General features: G+C 36.2%; 1 protein-coding gene across 1 annotated transcript; it reads left to right on the top strand.

The window, feature by feature from the left end:
• Window positions 1-6798: 6798 nt before the first annotated feature.
• Window positions 6799-25274, top strand: Smp_151080 (rex4-related (xpmc2); the record flags this gene model as incomplete). Its single annotated transcript, XM_018797491.1, has 10 exons — window positions 6799-6862; window positions 7170-7378; window positions 7430-7591; window positions 7625-7877; window positions 9996-10286; window positions 13185-13458; window positions 15648-15866; window positions 18079-18370; window positions 20033-20335; window positions 25086-25274. 10 exons carry the CDS (start codon window positions 6799-6801, stop codon window positions 25272-25274), a joined length of 2256 nt encoding a protein of 751 aa, XP_018652527.1.
• Between the last annotated feature and the right edge of the window lie 481 nt (window positions 25275-25755).

The following is a 25755-nucleotide window of genomic DNA, read 5'->3' as shown; positions in this document are numbered from 1 at the left end:
TAAACTATCGAAACAAAAACACTAAATAGTTTTATGAGATTTAGGAGCTCAGAATTTTCATTAATCACTCAGTATTAATTTTGCTCTACGTCGATAATATTCAGCAAACAATTAAGCGTGGATTGTCAAATTATCAGGTGTAGAAAATGATCCATTTGATGAAACATTTGATAAAGATTTAAACATATTTCACAGAAACTAAAAATCTTTTTGATATTCTTTAATGGGATAAAGTGTACCAAACAACCTGTCTCCTCTACCTCACGGAAGGTCTCCGGGTAATCTAATTCTATTCGAACTTCAAAATTAATTGAATTAAATTAGTTCTTAATCTTCATTTCTTTCGGTAGTGAGTCACACGAAAAACACGTTTGGAAGAAGCTATTGACATTTTCTTTGGATCCAAGTTTTCATAAGAATCAGTATTTTTCCGTTTCAGTAATCGGTTTGAATCAGTTCCGAGCATTTTATCTATGGGTGTTACCGTCCTGGATCTTTTCTTGAGAGTGACCGTATGAATACGGCAACACACGTATCAAAAGTTTAGTTTTAACGGTTTTCACATTTCTTCATACAAAATTTATGACTTCTCACGCCCATATTATCAACGAACAAATTAAAATTGCTATAATCAGGGACGTATCAAGATATAAAATGGGCAGCTCATCAAAAACTTCTTGATTCTAGCGGTTTGCATCTAGCCGAAAGGTAATTTTCAGTATAAAGTTATGGAGATTATTGGGTTTTGACGGACATCATGAATCAACCAATGTTAGACCGCCACCTCTGGCCGTTTTGTTCCAGTGTGGGACTCCTCAAAAGTGCACATTCACGATCCCACACACATTGTTCGAGCCTAGGGACCTCGGTCTCGTGTTCTAACGCTTAACCTCTAGAACACTGAGCCGGCATGCGACGGTGTTAATGTCTAACACCAAACAATCCATGAACAGTGAACCTCATCCGTGTCGGATGCGAGACAGTTGCCTACCGACGATAATCGAGTAATATCATGTACCGGCCCCTCTTCCAACAGTTCTCCACAGTGGCTTTTTGTTTGAGTAGATCATATTGCTAGTTGTCAGCGCAGAACATGATTTCACATCCAAGTAAGATCTCATCGATTCGGCAGTTGTATCATAAAGGATTTATAATTTTGGGATCAGGTCTAAATCATAATAATAAAGACAAGTGTAATAATTGATATGAAGGGAATAAAAAGTAAAGTTACATTCTTTTACTCATTGTGACTATTGTTCAACATTACTTCCGTTTTAATTCAAGGAGATAATTACTCAGTGTAGTATTTGTTGTGTTTTCCAGTGGTATATTTTACTCGGCATAACATCAATTCATTTGGATGTCATGTCTGTCCAAGATACGATGTCCTCATATAAAAATCAACATGAACTATGCTCAGTATGATATGCAGCAGGTGATTTGTTATAACCAATTATTTTCTATATGTGATTTCATCCTAATTACTAATCAAAATGGGTGTACAATCAATAACTGAACGAATGTATTTACGAAAAGTTTGTCGTCGTGTCTTGGTTTTAACAAATCTTCACCTGTACCAGTTTTGTTGTTCTTAATTCTTGTCGTGGGAATTGCAGTGGTTCCTCGTTTTACAAATTAAAGCAGTTGGCGACTTTCACACAACAATTAGCGACCATCAGATATAACAATTGGCGATGAAGTCATAACAACTGACGACCAGTCATATTATTTATACCAAATTATACCATAAATCTACAAGGAGTCATAATTTTTCTAGATGGAAATCTCCCAACTTCCTTGTTAAAGTTCAAAAAGTCCAGATTGTGTTCTCTTGATAATGTTTTTTAAGCGAGGTTTCTTTCTGTGGGATTTGGTTGCTGAATTCGTGCATAACCCTCCTCCTTTGCTTGGGCTTTAGACTGGCAGTAGGGTTACTTGCTTAGTTAGTCCGTTGCTTTGATGACTTTTTTCTATGTCAGTGTGAAGAATGGAAATTCACATCAATAAAATGTTGCAATATGAGTTCAGAGCCTTCTAACAGTTTACCAAGTTTCTGACTTGAGATAATGAGAGACAGGAAATATGCTAACTAGTTGAAACAGTAAATTAAATAAAGACTCAACTTATTAATGCGCGTGGCTATTGCCATAAGTACCCGTAGAATCACGCAATTTACCTTTTGTAGCTAATCTAAGTTACTTCAGTAAGTCTGAGCTTGCTAAAAAATAATAACCAACAATCCCCGAATCCTGGCTCCATAAGTACTGCATCTTCCATAAAAACGATTAGCTTAACCAACATATGATTATGGTTGAAATTACTATCGAAGTGCCTCTGTTCGAATTTCGCTTCACTAGTTATGGAGGCCAAACTTCGAAATCAACAGGCTGGATTTCGTAAGGATCGATCGTGTGCAGAACAAATCGCAACTCTATGGATCGTTGTGGGACAATCAATTGAATGGAATTCATCGCTCTACATCAACTTCACTGACTACGAGAAAGCATCTGATAGTGTGGACAGGACAACAATATGGAGGCTTCTTCGACACTACGGCGTGCCTGAGAAGATAGTCAATATGTTTCTTCTTGAACTGTATCTAATTTGTTTTAACTTACATTGTTCTGGCGGCTGCCATATTAATCGTTCCATCTTTGACCGTGTTGCTTGATTGGACTGGGATCGTGCATTTTGCTTGTTAATTGGAGCACTTTCCCAGAATTGGAAACACTCTGTGTTATAAAGCAACATTTGGAACGCATTCTTCACTTGATCTAGCCAGGAAGAATAGAATAACACTTATTTTTTGGAGCGTTCGGTAATTTTCCTATATTTCTTATCACTCTGCTATTTACTGTAATTGAGATTGATCATTTTGGGAACAATTGTTGGTTGAATAACTGTGTGGTAATATTTGTTTGGGTAAATTTGTACATTTGTATATATGAGGAATTTTAGGACTGTTGTTACCCAATCACTTTGTTCTGATTCCGATTGCGGTGCACGTGTATCTTTATCCACGTACAGTTATTCATCAACCAAACCTATTGGAATTTAGGTTTGGATCTAACATCATGCACCAATCAAATTTCACTTGACGGGTAAGCTTTGGATGATGTAAATACCTTTACATATCTGGGCAGCATCAATGATGAACACGGTGGATCAGATGCAGATGTAAGGGCAAGGATCGGCAAAGCTAGAGCAGCATATCTACAACTGAAGAACATCTGGAACTCAAAACAACTTTCAACCAACACCAAGATCAGAATTTTCAATACAAATGTCAAGGCAGTTCTACTATATGGGGCGGAGACGTGGAGAACTACGAAAGCCATCGTTCAGAAGATACAAGTGTTTGTCAACAGTTGTCTACGCAATATACTTCGGATCCGATGGCCAGACACTATCAGCAACAAGTTACTGTGGGAAACAACAAACCAAATTCCAGTGGAAGAATAAAACAGGAAGAAACGCTGGAAGTGGATTGAGCACACTTTGAGGAAATCACACAACTGCATCACAAGGCAGGCCCTCACATGGAATCCTGAAAGCCAAAGGAGAAGAGGAAGATCAAAGAGTACATTACTTCGAGAAGTGGAGACAGATATGAGAAAAATGAACAAAAACTGCATAGAACTAGAAAGGAAGGCCGAAGACAGAGTGAGTGGGTTGTAGAATGCTGGTCGGTGGCCTATGCTCCATTGGGAGTAACAGGCGTAAGTAAGTAAGTAAGTTATAGAGGCCAACTTGGCAGGTGTTGCTGGGACCGAAAATGAAACAATTTAACCCCCAAAACCAAACGCTATAAGAAAGAAGCCCAAGGAAAGTGATATAACAAATTCACGAGAGATATTCAGTGGCATTGTATCCTGACCACACGATCTTTGAAGCTGAACATACAATAACTGGGAAGATTTACATTTGACATTCAATACCTAGAGGTCACAGACAGTGAACGTGGGAAAACAGAATCGAAAGGGGCATGGCTAAATCTTTGGGTCGTGGTCACCTTGTGAAACCTCCCTCTTTTCATGTTAAATATTCTATTTTTTTTCTCTAGACGTCCTTAACAGCAACCATTGAGTGTCACGAAATGGTAAGTCGGTATAGCGACTGATGTAACTTCCAAGCAAGGTTTGACTAACTAGGCAGTCACACGGTGAAAAGTCAACAGTTGTGGAACAGGTCTATTATTCTATTAACATAGATACAGATTAAGATCATAATTACACATACACATGAAGTTCCTGCCTGATAGGAATACCACACACTTTTCCGTATTTTGAGAAACCAGGAAATGCTGTTTTTCATCCTGTCACAGGCGCTTCTGGAACAGAGGTTTCAACTTTCTTTATGCTAAGGGAATTGAGGACTTTCATCGTTTTTTCTACCGAGACAAAGTTGCCAATGGCCTCAGAGATTCAATATGTTTGGAAATGTAACCGAGTGTACCTCTATATAGTCTAGAGGACGAACGAATTTTCTGTGAGTCGATGATCATGGTTTGCGAATCAATCAAAAAAACACATTTGCTCGGCGAATGCATCTCGGCCAACACGGATAAATAGCGGGATACACTTGAGGAAAAAAGTCCTTAGTCAGTCTACTGACATATCTGTGTTTACTGGTCGAAAATTAAGCTTAATCAGCCCTCCACTTAGCCGAAGGCTGGTTCTCTTAATATCAACTGTAATAAGCCTGCAGCCTGAAAAAAATACGATCTTCGAGAGAAGCAGTTTACCAGCCATCCTATAAGTCAGTTAGCGGAAAATGTACTTAACCATAAAATGAATCAGAAAGAATTGCCAGATCCGTTTGACAGGATATAAATAGAGTAATAATATGCTTTAAAAAAGCTTGATGAATAACAACCTGAACCTGTCGGTGAATATAATAAACCGTAACCCATAATGGTATATAACTGAGGCAATAAAATTGCTAGACTGCTGCCCAAAGAATTCCGTCCTAATTACTTGCATCCAGATATGCTGCTGCCAATTGAAAGCCTTTCCCACTGTCACATCACCAGTAAATGCAGAATTTTATTGGCGTGTAGCAGTCAATAATGATAATGATTAAAATGCTGTTACTATGTCGGCGATCCCACTTATAGTATAATACCACTTGTGAAACGGCAGACGATAGTAAGAAAGCTTGATGCAAGCTTCACTCTACAATGACAGTGAAAAATGATGAATCTTAGAACTCAATATACTTCATACACTTTCGCCCTACTACCAAGGTTAACAATAACGGAAAATAGAAACTCAAATATGAAGGTAAACTAGACGAAAACTTTGCACTTACATACACTTTGTAGACAGGACGAGCTTTTTCACGAATACTGGCATTTTAGCCGAAATTCGTTTACTCAACTGACTTAATAATAAAGAAAAAGCCCCACTCTAAAAGAATAAAAATACCCAGGAGCGTTCGTAGGCGATCCGCGAAAACAGTTAGAAATACCAAGTTTCAGTTTTAAGAGGAAAAGGCTGGTGTGACGTCGATGCACTGTCATTACTTGACGCGGAAGCTGGTTTGGAGAAAGCTTCTTCTGCGTCCACAACCATTTAAACCACTTGACTCATTATTTTATCCTTACACATTTGTGAAAGATAAGACAGACCGTATAACTCTCTGAACCTAAAGCGTTATATCTCATAACACAGAATCACGTTTAAAAGAGGCAATAACGATACCACTATTACTCGTTCTACCTAGACAAGATTGAAGATTGAAGGCTTTAGCGCAAATCTTGAGCAACACCGTCACTGTTATGTGAGTCTGTGTCTGTTCGTTGCTGCTTCATTTTAGCTGAAGTAGTTATTTATTGATATCCTTTATTTAGGCTGTAACTGATTGGAAGTGTTTCCAGGATTACACTTATAACATCGACGTGGTTGTGTCCTGTCTTACTAAACTGGTACAACCAGATAATAACCTAAAACTAGTTAGAATTCGATTTGGGCATCATAATGTAACGTGCATATACACAGGTCATACTGGTCGCCATTTGAGCCGGCTCCCATCTGCACCATCTATGGTGAGGCAGTGATATTAACGTCAATCTGTCCCCTAACCTGCTCTTACCATAAATAAACAGTCGAATATTTAATTTGCAATATTAGTTGTATATTGATACGACTAATTTTATTGGTATTTCTATTGATATAACAGTGTGACAATATGCTTTTAACGTGTATCATAAGACCCACATAAGAAATGAAGCTCAGGAATAGTTTCATACTGATTAGTGAAGAAAAATGTAACCTAATTCCAAATCACTTTAACATTGGGAAAGTCTATTTATGTGGTTTTTATGCTAAAATTGAAGTACATAGAGGACATTGGGGGACTATACTAATCAGAAGGTAGTATTTAATGATAAAAAGGGACCGTAATAAAGGATGATAAAATTACAAAAGGTAATGTGTCTTAACATAAATAATTAAGTTTCACGTTAATTGCTTCGTACAGTAAGAGAGAAGAGTTAGAGCTCTCATCACAAACTAGCATAATCTACAATACGAAGTTTGGGCTTATGAAGTTACAAAGTGTTCATTCTTTGTAACTGAACGGGTAGATGGAAATATCTACAAGTCACTATCTTAAATGTGATTAGTTCATCACTAAAGTATAGGACAAACTTTCCACTAAAAAAAACTAATAAATTACTATCGATACTAAGAATCTCTAAACTTCGTTCCTAGTCTCAAATCTCATTTTATGCTTTAAAATGTTAGACTGATGTGAGTGCTGTTTTATCAGTATTTAATTGATCACATGTGCCAACAAATGAAGCTTGTCGTATCCGGTCTTTCCTGTCGAATAAATAAATCACTGGCTCGTCTCCACTCATGTAAGAAGACTTAAATAGGGTCCTCAAGGTAATATAATCTAATGAGTGTCACTTTAAACGAAGTAATAAAACAGGTTATGGGAATTGTTTGTAGAGATGATATAGTTCATATTATTTTCTACATTTTTTTCCTTGCAGACATGAACAATAATAGAATAATAGCTCATACATTCATACTATCATCCGTTACATCTCCATGTAGAAAATATCTACTTTTTGGAACTAATATACAGAAAATACTAATTTATTCGTTATGTTCGCTGTCCTGTGGTATGTGAGCATTGATCTTACAATTTCCTCGTTATAGATGCACAAATTGAGGGGAAGCCAGAATGCATTATCAATGTAAAATATGCAGGAAATATTTACGCTTTATGTTTCGGGAAGGATTATGTTTTCTGTGGGTCAGTCGGTCTGATTGTTGTATACAAGTGGACTACACCTACCGACGGCTTTCTGAAATATCACGATACAGTTCATCTGACGTCGGGAAATCTTTACGCAACCGTTTCTGAGGTAAAGTAGAGGAATTGATACACTAGTTACCTTTCACTAAATTGTGTTTAGGTTACCGGGTTGTGTTATCATACAGAAAGTGACACTCTTTTGGCAGCATTGGGTGATGGAACTATCCATACTTTTTTTATTGATTGTGGTTTCAAAGAAAAGCTCAAACTTGCTGGACATAAGTCCACAATTTATAAAATTTGCAGTGTTGGAGCACACGAGGTTCGCTTTCAATCTAATGTTTCATTTTGTTAGTTTGGTACTAGTTCTGAGGACGGTACTGTCTGCTTTTGGGATCACAGAGTTATACGGAATGGGGACTATAAGGCTTCATCTGTGTTCAAACCGTATCTAAATAGTGAACTATCTCGACCCAAGCTTGGGTCTTGGTTAACTACTTTATCCTGCAAACAGTTCGAAGAGGATTGGTTTGTTACGGGAGGGGGACCTAGACTTTCTTTATGGAGTAGGCGTGCCGGGAGGAATGTTTCTATATTGCACCCTGAAGGTAAATCTCCCTAAATGTCACAATATTTTCGTAGGTGTGTTTTTTGTTGCATTCCTAACCAAGGTTTACAGAGCTTTAAATATGTTATCTTGTTGATTGACTACTCACTTTATGGTTTCAATCATTATTCTGTATCGATTAAAATGAGGTGTTTGTGTTAATATCGCCTTAGTCATAATAGCTCACTCTAGTCTGTAGGAAAATACAAAGTTCTTAATCTCTACTGAACAAAACTGTTATTCTTGAACTTTAGAGATTCATGTTGTTTGGAACATATTAATAACACAAATAATTGCCTTCTATCCACACTCGTAACGGTCTGCATGAAGTTGTCATGGAAATATACGACAAAGTTAAAATTGCTTTAAAATGACTGCTTGTTGCCATTTTATTAAGTCTCATCACAGCCTTTTGTACTGATCTATCTTCCAAGTTCTTTAGAATTGATAAACTGACAAGAAAATCCTGTTAGGCGGTGACAAAATAACAAGTATTTCAAACACAGTAAGGGTGATATGATCTTTGGAGTGAGTACAAAATAATATAAGATTGTTTAACTGACGGTCCACTTTGTTTTCAGTAGATCAAATCCTGATTTATTCAAACTAGTAGTATGACGAACTTGTTCAGAACCTTCATCATGAACATTGTCTCACTTGTCAATATGGAGTGGCGGCTTATTGTTTACAACACTGCTATTAACCACTAGGCCACATAGTCGGACAGAGCCCCACTTGCTTCGATTCAGGCACCTGGTTAATGTCACCACCCTTTTCATGAACAGTATGCCTCAAAGCCGAATGCGTGAGTTACATTCGCTAAAGTGTCGTAGCAAAGGCGAAATATCCGTCTATCAATTAATGGACGATTATACTGCGCAGCAGTTCGTTCTGTTCTAGTTTATAGCTGCGAAACGTGGCCATTAAGAGTAGAAGATACTCGTAAGTTACTAGTATTTGATCACAGATGTCCACTGTTATGGCTCGTAGGGTGGATGCTTTATTCGGATCCTAGCTATTCGGATAACCCCAGGCTAGCACTACTCAGCGACTTGAAAGACCAGAGAGAAGACACGAGTATCAGAGAAGCACTTTACTACAAGGTTCAATTATGTACAGAAAAACAGGGGTTTTATAGTAATTAAAAGACCTTGAGATCCCATAGTAACAGTATGTTAACAGCCAATCAGGACCTTGTTATTTTAGTAGCATTTTAGTAGCATAGCTCCTAACTAATCGCTGATTGGTTGGGCTCTTTATGAGCCTCTCTAGAGTTTATTGTAAGCCGACCTAACACTTAGAAATATTGCTTGTATCTGATGGGATCACCGGGTAAGTAAACGTGAGGTTAGACTCAGGGTATTAAGGCACGCTGGTAAATCAGTTGATAAGGTTGTAAATCTTCATCATCTGAGATGGTTGGGCCACATGTTACATATGGCTGAACACCGATTACCACAACGCGCAATGCTGACTGGTGTTGGGGATGGTTGAAAGAGAGTTAGGGGCGGTTAAACCAAAACGTTGCATCAATCCATAAAGTCATTAACTTCTAGTCTGAGCCATGTTGGTAGATGCAGACTACGTGGCTGGGGTCCGTGTGACCATCGTAATCAATTGTTGCAAACTCTGTGTGACATGGCTCAGAATCGATCATAATGGCGTAGGTGTATATACTATTTGTCTTCCCTTAAACCATGAGATTAAAATTACTTTATACCTTTATTCCCACTTTTGACCATTCAGTTACTTCAGATCATTTAGATAGGACAGAATTTTCACCTTAAGCTGGCTGTTGTGTGTTGAAAATAAAAGTAAACATAGAATATGGATTATAAGGAATAAATGAATAAGAAGGCGTAAGATGATTTTGTTTTGTAATTAAGTATTCTCAATAGTCTTTTATGTAGATCGTGAAAAAGAGTAAAAGTTTTGTTCTTTGATGATCATCTTCATAGTTGTTCTTTGGTTGATGAAAACTGTCTTTCAGATTGTTTGCTTGAAGATTCCCGTTTTATATTGTTTGTCATGGAAGGTAGACTATGATTAGTTGGTTCTTTTAGATTCCTAACTTTAATGGTGTGATTTTTTTCACTCTCTAGTTTTCTTTCTCTTTCAGACTTATCAGATACTTGGTATTCACAAACAGCTATTTTTTGTGATATGGATAATGATTCACGCATTGTATCCGGTGGTAATTCAAGTTTATTATACATGTGGGATCATGTTGGCAATTTGTTGGCTTCAGTGGATTTACATGATCCACCTAATTCACGTTTAAGTCATATACTTGCTGTTGATACATTTAATCTATCTGAATCGATAGATTCTTTAAAGTTAAAGTATCATTCAGATTGTGCATTTTTTGTTGGAGGTTGCGGTCCAGTAATACGACTAATTGCTAATCTTGGTTATCCTTTAGGCATGTTACATTACTCTCGTTAAATTATTTTAATCCTTGTAAATAACGTTTATATTTTATAATAAAAAGTGTACATAAACTTCTACTAAATAAAAAGTATTCCCTGCATAAATGTTTGTTTTTATAAAAAAATGAAATGGTCATTTTTCTAATTCATCTCCCCTTCATTCCACTTCTATTTTGGTTTCTATGGCATTTTAGTTCTTTTATCAATTTTCACCTTCTAATGCATAATAAACCAAAAAGTAATCACAATCATAGCAAAGAAAAGAAAAATCATTTACTTATAAATAAGAAAAAATTCAAATCAAAATATGATTCAAGGTAAATCAAGGTTTAAACAACGTTACATATACCGTGTACGTATATATATATATATATGATACCTTTCTGAAAATATCTGCATGATCATATCACTGAACATTTTGCGTCTAAGCGAATTTAGTCACTTTGCAATTTCATAGATTTAGTGGTTTTATATTTATGTATTAATTTATGCACTGAAAATGTGATCGAAATATACCATCAGAAGACCTCAAATGATACTGCTTAAAATCGTCCTCAGTAGTGTATATTAATTCATTTTCTTGCTACGAGTTTTAAGCGTTTCATTTGCCATTTCATGTACACCGTCTTTTATGTCTATTTTGTCACTATCATTAACCTTATTATTATTATTATTATTCCGACTGCATTTGCTTGTCATCTTGTTTATTTTCTGATATTGTGCCGAAATGAACTGTAGCAGCATTTGTTCTCAAGTCACAGGTTGTTTATGATTGGCTGATTTCATTATTCAGTGAATGGAGCTGATAGCCTGTCAACTGTTCGGATTTGTTACTGACGTGCAATAATTCTAAATATAGCAAAGTCCCTAATATCTCTGTGTTTGGTCATCGTCATATTTGAATGATTACTTGCAGTCGATGGAAAAACTGTTTCAGTCATGTTAAGTTCAGGTCTCATATGCTTCTTAGTGAAAACCACTTTTTAATTATCGTTAACTATCAATTTCAGAGAATTAGACACACTTTGTGTGTAACGTCTTATTGGATTCCACACCCAAATTTTTTTGTTTCCTCGGATGTCGTGTGCAGGAAACATAGTGGCTGCATATGTGTGGCCATGTGAGGGTATTTCGAAGTGGAGCGCGGACTTTCCCCACCCTCAGTCATACCAGGCATTTGGGGGCTATATTCGTTCTACATAGGAAAGATGACAAAAACTTAGTTTTGGAATTACTAGGTTGTTTGTTTTGTTAGTTCTAATAGCAGTCATTTATCTTTTTTTAGTTCGTCGAAAATTTCGCTGCATCTACATTATTTCCTTAAGCATCAAATAAACTTTTAGCTCACTGGCGATTTTGAAAAAAGTTTTTAGGAATTAGATTTCATTTCTTTTTTCACTTAGCGAATGATTTTTCGCAACCGGTTAGCGCGTTCGGTTAGTGGTTCGTGCCCACCCGGAGGCGGTAGCCACTTTGCCCCCAAATGCCCTGGTATGACCGAGAGTGGGGAGAGTCTGCTCTCCCTCTCGAAATGCTCTCACATGGCCACGCGTATATAGCTTCTACCAGGGAAGTCCTACTCACTGCCTTCTCGTGCAACGGGTATTGTTTACGAAAATGAGAGGACGAAAAGAGAATGTCCGGCGCTTTGACCGGGTTGGTGGATGTGGAGTGTCCACCTAGGGGAGTTGGAAGACCCTGATTACAAACCAATGGTGCATATGGGCTCCAGTATCCTGAGGGAACAAATGGTGTATGAATCAATCGTTGGTCACCGGCTACCATAGGACTGCATCTCCTCACGATGCTCCACTGCCTTATGGATCAGACCTTTGAGTCGAAGGCTCGGCATGTGGCCCCCTAAGCAAACCACCTGCTTCAGTCTGGGCACCTGAGCAGTATCACAGCCCTCACACAAATCGAATGAGATTTATGTGGCGCATATGTATCTGGTGCTTCCTTGTACCAATATTTATGTGTTCAAATAAATAAATAATAAATAAACTTTTACTTTACGTCAGTTTGTTCAGTGATCATTATGATTGTTTGTATATTTTGGTTGAACCCAGGATCATAGAAAATAGTGTATTAATCTCGTTACGTTATTGCTTTTCGAACAAAATCCACATTGTTATATAAATATATGAGTGAGACACAAGGTAACTGAACCGAACAGTATGAAAAACATTCTTAGAAACCTAATAAATAAATAGTAAATATATAAACTATTATTCTCGAAATTGTTGTAGAATGCATGTCAGTTTACAGGCATAATCAGGTTGATAGCAATACCAAAGCGGTATGAGATGAAATTTTTCGAAATAATGGGATTCATAAATTGTTTTGGTTGGACATTTATCCAAAGGTTTTCAACAATATGGGGCAATAGTTAAGAATCATTAATCCATTGTAAGAGAAACATTCTATCGATCTACCTTCAATAATCCTATTAATCTGTTTCTAGTTCAAATTAATAGATTGAATACGGTTAAACAATCTTATTTAAGATGTATACTTGTGATTGTTAAAATCTGTCATCAAGATGTATTTTATTACTTTTAAAAAGGACCCCACTCTACTTTAGACTTGAATATTTATCTAACCTCGTCAACAATGTATTCTCGACAGATTATTCCATTCAATTAGTATTTGATTAATAGTAGGGATCAAGGTATTTTTCCAACCATTGTATTTCAGTAAATTCATCTTAATAATAAACCAATGTATTTTCTTGTATTTAACTGGCAACTCGTACGTACGAAGTTCTACGTTGTGACTGACTTAACTGTTTATATCTTAGCTCATCTATTATTCATTATTGTTATGATTTTAAACGTACCTTTTTTAAATTTATAAATTGTCTTATTCTACTCTAAAAGGCGTACATTTGATGAATGAATTACCTTTCAGGATACATTTAATAAAACAGAGGACTATACAACAACGACGAGCGGAATTTGTCTCTCGTACTCAAAAGCAAAAGACCAATACAACCAATCGGACGGAAACAATCCAGTTGACATCCGATAAACCAAAAGCAATTCCTAATGCTTTCACAGGGTCAAGCGATAATTCTTGTGAACAACCATTTTCGAAATTGGACAGAGATGTATCAGTCGAGAAAATATCTTCAGTGAAATCTCATTCGATTAGGTTGAGTGATGTAAATGATAATATACATCCTATATCAACATCGTTTAAATAGATACCCCATTAATGGCGTTGAAATGCGTTTGTTTATTTTATTTATCATTTGTTTATTTTACTTATCAAGTTTCACAATTGTACAAATTCTTATCATATGTTGGAAGGCATAAAGTCAGATTCCTTAGTTTTGTATGACCCTCCATTTAGCTGTAAAAAAACCCAGCTAAATGGAGGGTGGTACACGTGTTACGTATGCCTGAACACCGATTACCACGACGCGCTATACTGACTAGTGTAGGGGATGGTTGGAAAAGAGTTAGGGGAGGCCAAACCAAAACATGGCATCAGAGCTTGAAGTCACTAACTTCTAGTCTGAGCCATGTTGGCAAATGCAGACTACCTGGTTGGGGTCCGCGTGACTATCGTAACGAATGGTTGGAGACTCTAAGTGACATGGCTCAGAATCGATCACAATGGCGTAGGTGTATACACTCTTTATCTTCCCTTAAACCTTAAGATTAAAATTGCTTCATAACGTTCTTCCTTCCTATACTATATCCTTATATACAACCTATCTTTTATATATTACCACCACTAAACTATATCTATGAATCCGGTGTTCATCTTGTTGTGCTAATGAGCGAGGTATGGCAACTTGGACCGATGCATAAATGTGCCTGGTTCTACGTTGTAGTTGACTTACTGAATGATCATTTAGCTGTGATAAATCTCTGAATAAAAATAACAAAACCATCAATTGTGATTGATAACTTGAATTAAAACAATTAAAATAGCCATTATTTGTCCAATGAAAATAGACTGATTCAATTTTCCTTACATTGGTTCGATAATCAGTAGAATAGATCATTGAGTAAATTAAAAAAATTAGTGCATTAAAAGATAAACATTGCCTACATGTTGGTTACGAGAATGTTCATTCTCGACATAGAAAACAAAGCTGAATTAATTCAGAGATGTGTAGAGAAACTATGGGAACTTTTTAACTAAGTCAGAACGATTTTAATCCACTCATGAAGTGAAGGACAATTGTAGTATCAATTGATACTTTTGTTTGTCTAGACTGAATTAAGCAGACAAATAGCCCCCAATTGCCCTGGTACGGCTATGGGTGGAGAGAGTCCGATCTCTCTCGAGATGCTCTCACATAAACACGCGTATATAGCCACTACAAGGGAAGTCCTACTCACCGCCTCGCGGCGGGGGTGTTGCTTACGAAATTCAGAGTTGGTGAATATGGAGGGTCCACCTAGGGGAGTTAGAAAACCCTGGTTCCAAACCAATGGTGCACATGGGCTCCAGTATCCTGAGAGAACAAATGGCGTATGAATCAATCGTCGGTCACCGGCTACCATAGGACTGCATCTCCTTACGATGCTCCACTGCCTTGTGGACTAGATCTTTAGGTCAAAGGCTCGGCTTGTGGCCCCTTAAGAAAACCACCTGCTTCGGTTTAGGCACCCGGGCATTATCAAAGCCCATATACAAATCAAGTGACTTGTGTGGCCCGTGTGGATTCGGTGCCCTTTTTTACCAATATTTATGTGTTCAAATAATAAAAATATGCAGATAAACAATGTGTACAATTATAAAACATCTATTAAGTTTTATTTCCTCTTGACTAACTAATTTTTATATGAATTCCTAGACATGTTTAAAATTCGAAGAGTAGATTACTAAATATCAAAAGACTGAGCAAAGAAATTGGTTATGTACTGATATGTGCTGCAAAGATCAATTCAAACTTAGACCATCTATCTCCCTCTACCACATATTCGTACAGTTTGATGGACTATTTGGTTAGCAGTTAAAGAAGCAGAACTACGGAGCTAGTGGTCCGAATTCCATTTTATTTATTTCGATCTAAGTAACCACGGCTAGTAACACTAACCGTCACACAAAATATAGGATTATAATCATATAATCCTTGCTGAACATGTCTCTTTAGAAATAAGCTTACTTTCTAATTAATAAATAGAGTAATCTGACCTTCAACGCTATCATAAGTGTGTTATATCTTGTGGCCGAGTGGATGCCTAGTTAATGTATGACGTGATAAGACCGCCAATCAGGGAGCAGCGCATTAACGATTGTAACCTTATTATACGTCAATTTATCATGCATTTACAGATGTTTGTCATCATATCGTAATACTGTTGACTTTTTAATTTTGTTAGGCCGAATAAAAAACCTAAATCCTTCACTGTAGATAACAAATCAGAAAATGATAAATCAAATCAACAGTATAATTTGGAAAACTCAACTTCAAATTTATATTCTTCAAATAACACACGAGAAGTATGGTTTGATGATGTACCACAGGCTTTAATTGCCAATTCACTGCAAGATCAATCGGCCACAACAAAATCTTTGGTGAAACTAACATCATTCGCAGGGTAATGTCCCAGTTTAATTTCTCGTTGTTTTCATTTATTCATAAAATTACTTTTTAAAATACTAACGTCATTTAGAGAAGATCGGGAAACATCATGTGGATCCACAAAATGCTTCATTAATACAAGTCTTATGCTTCCTAGCTCAAATTCACAACACTAAAACTGCTTTATAAGCAAGCTAGCCATTGTCAGTTTAAATGTGACCACCTTGTGGTGAAAATGATATTAACGACAATAAATTGGGGAATAATTTAGCAAAATAACTTACTTGCTCTTGTTACCCTACTGACCAGGATTCTCCAACCACCTTTGTCTTCAGCTCTCCTTTCCAGTTGTTTCCGAATGCTATTCATCCTTTTGCTGTATACCTCCTATTCCCTTCGTAGCATGTTCTTTGCTCTTACTCCTTTTTTCCCTTTAGGATTCCACGCTAGGGATTGTCTCGTGATGAGGTTTGTTAATTTCCGCGATGTGTGTTCCATCCACTCCCAACGCCTTTTCCTAATTTCCTATCCAGCTAAAAGCTAGTTTGTTCCTTGTCACTGTAAGCTGTTGCTGATGGTATCCAGAAAACGGACATTGAGTATCCTGCGTAGACAATTGTTTATGAATACTTGCACATTTTTGATTATGGTTGTAGTAGTTCTCCAAGTTTTAGCTTCGTGCAATAGAACTGTCTTGACGTGTGTTTTAAAGATTGTGACTTTGATGTTGGTTGACAGTTGTTTTAAGTTCTCCAACTGTATGGATGCTTTCCTTGCTTTGCCAATCCTCGCCTTTACGTCTGCATCCTATCCTCCTTGTTCATCGATGTTGCTGACAAGGTACGTAAACGTTTCCACCTGTTGCTGGGATCTATCTTGAATTCGTTGAGTTTGTCAGTATCCGGAATTAAGACTGTATTAAGCCTCTGCAGTAATGTTTGTCCAGTGTTTCTTTAACTTCAGTTTCATCTTGACCTCAACCAGGTGATAATTTAAAGCTATGTAAGCACCTCTCTCCATTCTCATGTTTCCGGTTGTTCTTGTGATTTTTTTACTGATGTGTATATGGTCGATCTGGTTCCCCGTGGTGTGATCCAGTCAGACACATATAGCTTTCTGTATGCGTTTGTGGGGAATATAGGGTCATTTATAACCATTTTGTTGTAGGCACATAAATTTGCAAATCTGTCACCGTTCTCATTCCTTTCTCCCAGTTAGTCCATGTTGTCCATTCCAACTTTGACGTTTAGGTCTTCCATCAGGATGGTCAGATTCCTTTCCTGGGTCCTTCTCTACGATCGACTGCAGCCTCATAGAACTGCACTGCTACCATCGGTAGAGGCCTAACACTGGGTAACGTTCATTATGATCCCCCTCTTTGTTTTGAAGGACGCCTTGATGATTCTGGATCTATGAGATTCTCGTCTTATAAGTGATTTTCGTGCTTTTCTGTGTGGCATCTATCCCGAATCTAATCTTTTCTGTCCAGCTTGATTTCAATGAGTTTCACTGATTCCGAACAGTGCCATGTTGTATCTCTTCATTCACGCAGCTATTTGATCGGTACTTGCGGTCTCCTACATTGTCCAAACATTGCGTGTACCTATGTTAATTGTTCCTGTGGTTGTTAAAAGAGTCATCGGCCTCGTGGTTTCCAAAAATCTCCGCTTTCATCATGAAGCGTCACAATTCTTTTAAATGAAGATCTTTCAGCTCCCAGGTCAGAGTTTTAGTGATCGTAAATATACTTTTTTGTTATATCCCAATAAGTAGAAAAGTTGTATTTCTGACGTTTCGTGAGTAAATAAAAAATTACTTTAAAGAAGTGGCTTACATTAAGTCTCGAAACGTCAGAACTACAACGTTTTTGACTCATTGGGATATAACAAAAATATGTTTATTATCAACTTTCTAACCAATACTCAATTTATTTGAAACTATCAAGTCCAACCTTGGCATTGATACCTATAGGAGTTTTTGTATGGTAAACATTTTCCAGCCAGATTGTTCAACCCTTCCACTTTACTCTGCCTCGCAACTGTCAGTAACCCTAGAAGGGTATATCCGGTAATACTTCTGATGTTTCACTGATAATTCTTCCAAACGAATAAGTTTAGTCAATTTTAAACTTTAATTGAAGTATTTATTAATCATCTATTGTTTGGATAAAAATAAAAATGATAAACATGTATTTTGGTGTGTATATTTCTGTGTACATTTTTTAACAGTCCAACACGCCGTATTGCAATGGATTGTGAATTTGTTGGAGTTGGTTTTGAAGGAAAAGATGATGCATTAGCACGTGTTTCAATTGTAAATCAATTCGGTCATACCTTATTAGATACTTATGTACGTCCAGAAGAACGTGTTGTTGATTATCGAACAAAAGTCTCTGGTATAAGACCTCGTGATTTACGGAAAAATGGATCAGCTCGACCATTCAATGATGTACACAAAGAAGTTGCAGAATTGATAAAGAATAAAATATTAGTTGGACATTCTATCCTGAAGGATCTTAAAGTATGTTGAGTAAATTGTCGTTTTTGGTTTACTAAGATGAAAATTTATAGTACAACTGATGTGATAACAAATGAATTGATTTCTAGATTGTTTTCAATATACTTGATTTCAGTATATGGCAACTCAAACTGATGTACGTACGTACGAAGTTCTACGTTGTGACTGATTGACTGGTTTCAGTACTCGATTAATGCATAGATCCATAAGTATGGAATCCGTCAAATAGTTATCTTTTCCCATATCTAACAACCGAATTGATTATGAATTCTCATTGTTTATATCAAATGTTGTGTGAATCCAAATAAATAGAATAAGTTTCAGATCAGAAAGCCAAGTTTTCTAATCACTGTATATGTTAGATAAATTTACTTCACCCACTGAATCCAAGATTATTTTGGTTTCGACAGTTGACTAGTATATCTGTCTGTACATTAGAAGTATCTCTAGTATCTTTTAGAAGAATTCATTATTCCCCTCAATTACAAGACTATCCGTTTCCTACTAATACTACTAATGTATCCCATTGTGGTCCAATTTGATATACGGTAACCTTTACATTGTCTAGTCTGTTAATTGTTTTGTGCAATGAAATATGTCCATGAGTTTTAGACAATCGTCGACCCTCTGAGGGATAATATAACAGTGATATGTGGTGGTGAAACTGAAATATGATTGGCCGTCGAGTGTGGACAAACAGACACAAGATACTTACCATTAAATATGTGATTTTCTTTCCTCTCATTAATGTTCACTCTGGACTCACTGAGAGCGGCTGCTTGTAATTGTACTGAATAAAGTGTTATCTAGTCTATAATCTGGGTCGTGAATCATGGATCTAATATACCGTTGTGGTGTAGTCTACTTATATCTATATAAGTAGTATATGGTGTTAGTCAGACATAGAATGTATTTTGGCAGAAGACCGATGAGGGAAGAACTGAAATGAAGTGCAATCGGTAGGAAAATGTATGAACTATGGAGTCAGAAAAAACAGTGAAGATTAAGACAATTGGTTGTTAATTTGCAAATTAACTGTTCATTGTATGGTTATCAGAATTTACTGAGATAGTCTGTAATTTTTGCTTAAATACATTCGATTGTCCCCAGTCGTGTTCTCTTCACTACACTGTGACTAGCCTTATTATCGTATTAACGTATTGTCGTAATAGAAGTGAGGAAGAGAGAAGTACTTTAAACTATCCATTATATCAAATAGTCTTTCTAAGTCTCTTTCTGCAATAATTACAGAATCCAGACTTGAGTTACTGATATTGACTAAAAGTTTTAAGTATTTCTCGAGCCGTTGTGAAAATTACAACCTCACATAATAACTGGGATTCATATGACGAGATGTAAGTCTTTGACTGGTAGAAGATAAGCGCTTAAAATGTTTTTTTTTCTATCAACTTCCTTTTATAGTTAATTACTTTATGGAGCTTGCGTGAACACCTTGCTATTGTAAACGATCAGTAATGTTGAAAGATTATACAGTTCGGTATTACTTCATATTTTCCTAATCGGCTACTGATAATACTACTATGTTTTGATCTAAGTATTGAAGACTTTTTGCTTTGTAAATTTTCATGTCATTACAGTTTTATTCCTTAATTATTTTCAGCCAAGTACCTTTTTATTATCTTTCTTTATTCTTGTAACTGAAAGGTTCTAAGACTGTCTCACCCTCGTCGTTTTATTCGTGATACATCACGTTATCGTCCATTTCGAGATTTATTCAATGGTCGTATACCATCGCTCAAAGCATTAACACAAAAAGTTCTCGGTGTTAATGTACAAAGTGGTGAACACGATTCAATTGAAGATGCTAGAGCTACTATGCGTCTATATACTTCTGTGAAACGTGTATGGGAATCAAGTAAAAAGCATCGAACTTCAAAAACCAAAGAAGTCAAGAAGAATGAAAATCTAGAAGAACAAGGTGTACTCAGTGTAAAAGATGAATATGAGGTTTGTCATATGTAAATGTGTTTTTTTGTTATCTCTCTCTTTTGTAAAGAATGATGGGATTTAAAAAAAAAGATGATTTTATCATAAGAGAACCCGCAATTATAAACAATCATAAAATGGATCTTGAATTATAGTAATCCTTTATGGATTCTTTCTTATTCTGTCTTTCCTAACCATATTCCCAAATTTCAGTTTCCCCCGTCACGATTATTTCGATTTCTTTACTATTTTTAAACTGATATTAATTCATGCAAATGCAGTATAAGTCAGCTGTCTGTTAGGCTTTGCGCTGATTATGATTGGTTTATTTGTTCTGGCAAAAAGCTCTTAACGGTTAGAGACTTAATAATTACTAAGATAGTTGTTTTGCTTGAGCTAAGTCGATTTTCTCGGTAACGAACGGAACAAAGACTTGTGACCAGAGACCGATAAGCTAGCTATTCTGACGCGACCCAGACCCACCTAACTAGAGTAAGAAGTCCAAGTTGGAAGCGGGGAAAATATATTCCGTAGCAGCCAGAAGCACAGCAATCATAAGGGGGAAAAATCAAACGTATATATACAGCAATGAATTGTCCTTGGGCAGTATTACAAAATAACACACTCAAAGAAACAATGAACCAATAGCGTTAAGATATTTTACAAGTGGGAAATTCGACCCGAAGGTGAAAAGAGCGCTTTTGGCGCGAAAACAAGGAAATTCAAATTTCCAAAATAAAATTACAAAATTAAGCCATTTACCATGTAAGTTCTAGGGATTTGACATCCCCAACAATAGTCATTTCGTGATAGCATCGTTCTAGATTTTTGCTTTATCTCATATTAATTGGAAAAAGGAGAACGTACTATTGGACTCTGATAGTCCTGAATTTTATAGGCTTACATGTGCAATTGTAGGTACACACTAATGAAGTGTTCTAAGCTTAAACCAACCCTGTTATCTAATCCTCGATGCCTCACGAAATGAAATCAGTTCATGAATAATATTTCAAAATTTAAAGTCTCCATAAAATCACCTATTTCAAATGACATTTGTATATATGCTTATCTATAGCATGGCTATATTTTACTAAAAATTGTATTCATAACTATATGAGTATTCAGTCAGCTACAACGTAAGACCAGGCACATTTATTCATCGGTCCAAGTTGCCATACCTCGTTAGCATTAGAAGATGAACACCGGATTCATATTAGTATTACTTAAGTTCATCATAGAGTACCATATTGAAACTGCATTTTAATTAATGAGATAGTAAAATTTAATCAACCTTGGAGGTTAAAATATGTATTACATATTCTTAAATATAGCTTACCCACAACGAGCATTACTGATTGCTTTAGAAGTGGGTTAGGGGAAAGCTAAGAGGAGAAACCAAGACATGACATCAATCCACGAAGTTATTGGCCATTAGTCCGGCTCATAAGTCGATAGACGCAAATTTTTTTACTAAAGCAGGCACAACAATCGTTTTTGGTTAGGAACATTGAGTAACGTCATACAAAGTCTGTTACAGTGGCCCAACTTCATTTATTCCTCCTCTAAATTTTGAGTTGAATGTTATCCCTAACTTTCTTTTCTTCCATCTCATTTGTTCCATTTGAACTGAATGTCTCCTGTTCTAATTTCCATTGAATTTTATGTTATTTACTGTCTCACTGTGTTGGTGTGAGAATGGTAACTTGGATGGATACAAATTCATATCCTTTCATACGTTTACAGACCGATAATTCATTTTACATATTGCTGATGATGTGAAGTATTCGTGATCAAATCAAAGTTTCTTTATTGAAACTGACATCTGTAATCTTAAATTTGTTGATGGGAATTGCATTGTAAATTGATATCAATTAAAAATTAAGAAGTAATAAATAGTGAATTCACTTTAATCTACCGTTTCCCTTAAAGATATTTATGTATTACGAAAAGCCTGTATCATGCATACGCTGAATAGGAATATTGTATTCGGACAATCTGCTACCCTTTTTATTATAATCACTATCTTTCACTCTTATACTTCTAATTATCCCTTTTTATTTACTTCACTTTTCTATTCATTTGACCTTCTTTATATTTCATACAAAAGTGGTTTGGAAAAGAAATATGTAATCATTCTGTATGAAGTGTATTACACAAGTTCATTGCACTTTCCACTTTAACTCCTATCTCTTAGTTCAATAAATCACAACTATCCCAAATGCCCTGATACGGCCGAGAGTACGGAGAGTTCGCTCTCCTTCTCGAAATGCTCCCACATGGCCATGCGTATATAGCCTCTGCCAGGCAAGTCCTACTCACTGCCTCCTCGTGCCACAGATGTTGTTTACGAAATTGAGAGGACGAAAAGAGAATGTCCGGCGCTTTAACCGGTTTGGTGGACACAAAAAGTCTATCTAGGGGGGTTGGAAAACCGTGATTCAAAACCAATGTTGCACATGGGCTCCAGTATCCTGAGGAAACCAATGGCGTATGAATCAATCGTTGGTCACCGGCCACCATAGGACTGCATCTCCTTAAGATGCTCCACTGCCTTGTGGACTAGACCTTCAGGTCAAAGGCTCGGCTTGTGGCCCCCTAAGAAAACCACCCGCTTCGGTTTGGGCACCTGGGCCCCCACACAAATCAAATGAGACTTGTGTGGCGCATATATATCTTGTGCTTCCTTGTACCAGTATTTATGTGTTTGAATAAATAAATAATTATACTAATATTCGTCAATATATGACCAAATAATTTGATAGAAATTGGGTACTGATTAAATGGAAGGCATTATTTGTGAAAATTATATTTGAAGTAATCTCAACAATTGAAATTTCAACGTTTCGTCCAACAAAGTCGTCTGAACTTCTTCAGGGTAATGATCATAATCAAAATTATCGAAGAAATATATAATGCCTTAACAATCAAATCATATGTACACTCAATGCTTATCCAATCATATTGAGATGATGGGGGCACCAGATATATTTGCGCCACACAAAACAATGAGAATGAAAAGAGAAAAGGAGTAAGATGCATATATAAATAAAAATAAAAGTAATGATGGGGGAAACTGAAATGTACAACCGGAAGAACTCTTTCAGTTAAGGAAGTTATAATCACTTTTTATTAAGAAAGTTAAAGGAAGTTACGGCAGGATCGCCACTGGCTTCTATTCTGAGCCATATCTGATAACGTCTCTAGCCACTGTGTTGCACCATCTCTCGGACCCCATCCAGGGAGTCGTAATGGAGCAACAGAAGCCAGTACTGTACAGCTTTCTTTCATACTACGACACCATGTCATACACTGGCCACCTCTCCGCTTTTTCCAACCAGTCCCAGAGTCGGCAAATAATGCACGATGTGGAATTCTCTGGAACGACATTCGTAGAACATATCCAAGCCACCGAAGTCGGTGTTTCAAGATGGTGACACCAATCGGATTGTCGTCTCTGCGCCCGAACACACGATGCCGAACCTCTGCATTAATTTGAGTCAGTACGATTATGAATAATGTGTGTGTATGTGTAGCTTAAACTCACTAATATATGATAAGTAAAGGTTAATTATTTGTTTTGTTTCGGATAAATAAAGTTTGGGAGGGAAGGTTCTAGAACATTGAAATAGGGATCAGCAACTCTTTCTGAAGTTTAAATTACATCATCGTCATTTTTCTTCAATTCACCATTGACTGATTTCAATTCATATCTTTCTTTATTACCATTAATCTGTTTTCAGTTGCTTCATTACATAATCATCTAATAGTTGTTGACTTCATGAGTTCTAATCCCTATTTCAATGTTCTAGAACTTTCCCTCCCAAACTTTATTTATCAGAAACAAAACAAATGATTAACATTCACTCATCAAATGTTAGTGAGTTACACTTACACACACACACACACATTATTCATAATCTTACTGACTCAATTTAATCCTCTACTTATTAAAGTCATCTCAATATGATTGGATAAGCATTGAGTGTAGAGATGATTTAATTGTTAAAGCATTATATATTTCTTTGATAATTTTGATTATGATCATTAACCTGAAGAAGTTCAGACAGATTTGTTGAACGAAACGTTGAGATTCATTCAAATATAATTTTCATTAATAATATATTCTATTATAATATTAGTTAAGATTTTCCTGTAATCATCTCATAGGATCACCAGTTTTTATTGATGGAATCCACAAAATACTATCGAATAATCGGATCATCTGACTTTATTCAATTTCATTCAGCTAATAATGTAACACATCCCTCATTGTATACTTAAGTATCATTGCGTTTAATAACATTCCATGATTTAATAGTTATTTATAAGTGTAAAACAAATGAAAATCAAGTCCGAGTGTCTATAACAAAATTGACTTTCATCAGTTTTCTGACGGAAAACCTATTCTATTCATTTTACTTCACTCAACCAGATAGTATCATTATCCTTCACATGAAAGTATGGTTTAAAGCTAAGTATATAAAGTTAAATCTGACTACTATCACATGGTTATATATGATAAGTATTATCACTTACTTACTTACTTACTGGTTAGCGTTTTTTAGCGAGTTAGTTTTCTACGGGATGGAGTCGCTAACCTCATGCCCAACCCTCCTCCTTTATCAGGGCTTGAGACCGGAAGTAGCCCCTGGAGGATCTACAGGCGGAGTTATGATAAGTGTTATAGATTTGAATAAATATATACTATTCAATATAAAACTTCTATATACATTGTTTTAACATTTTTATGATTGTTTTGTTTTTTATTTAGTCTGGATTACAAGAAGTTATATCATCTCATAATTCTCAACAACAATCTACAACTTCCACTAATGTTAAATATCCTATTCACAAATCAAAACAATGGGATCCTATACGTAATCGTAAATGTTCAAAAAACAGAATGAAATTTCTTAATAGACGTCGTAAAAATCAAAAAAATGTAAATAAAAAACCTTGATCGAAGGAAAACAATTTGGATCTGTAACTAATAGAATATTTCTATCCAATTATTAAAAACTTCTTTTCCCTTTGAATATAAAAGAATCATCTAACAAATACATTGAACAATGTTATTTCAAAGAGTTTAGTGTTTGTATATACTTACTTACTTACTTACGCCTGTTACTCCCAATGGAGCATAGGCCGCCGACCAGCATTCTCCAACCCACTCTGTCCTCGGCCTTCCTTTCTAGTTCTATCCATTTTTTGTTCATTCTTCTCATGTCTGTCTCTATTTCTCGGTGTAATGTGTTCTTTGGTCTTCCTCTTCACCTTTGACCTTCAGGATTCCATATGAGGGCTTGTCTTGTGATGCAGTTGGGTGATTTCTTCAAAGTGTGACCAATCCACTTCCAGTGCTTCTTCCTGATTTCTTCCTCCACTGGAATCTGTTTTGTTGTCTCCCACTTGTCGCGGATAGTGTCTGGCCATCGGATCCG

This window comes from Schistosoma mansoni, chromosome 4, assembly GCF_000237925.1.
Source record: "Schistosoma mansoni strain Puerto Rico chromosome 4, complete genome".
Classification (NCBI taxonomy): Eukaryota; Metazoa; Platyhelminthes; class Trematoda; order Strigeidida; family Schistosomatidae; genus Schistosoma; species Schistosoma mansoni.
This window is presented reverse-complemented; position numbering and strand designations above follow the sequence as displayed.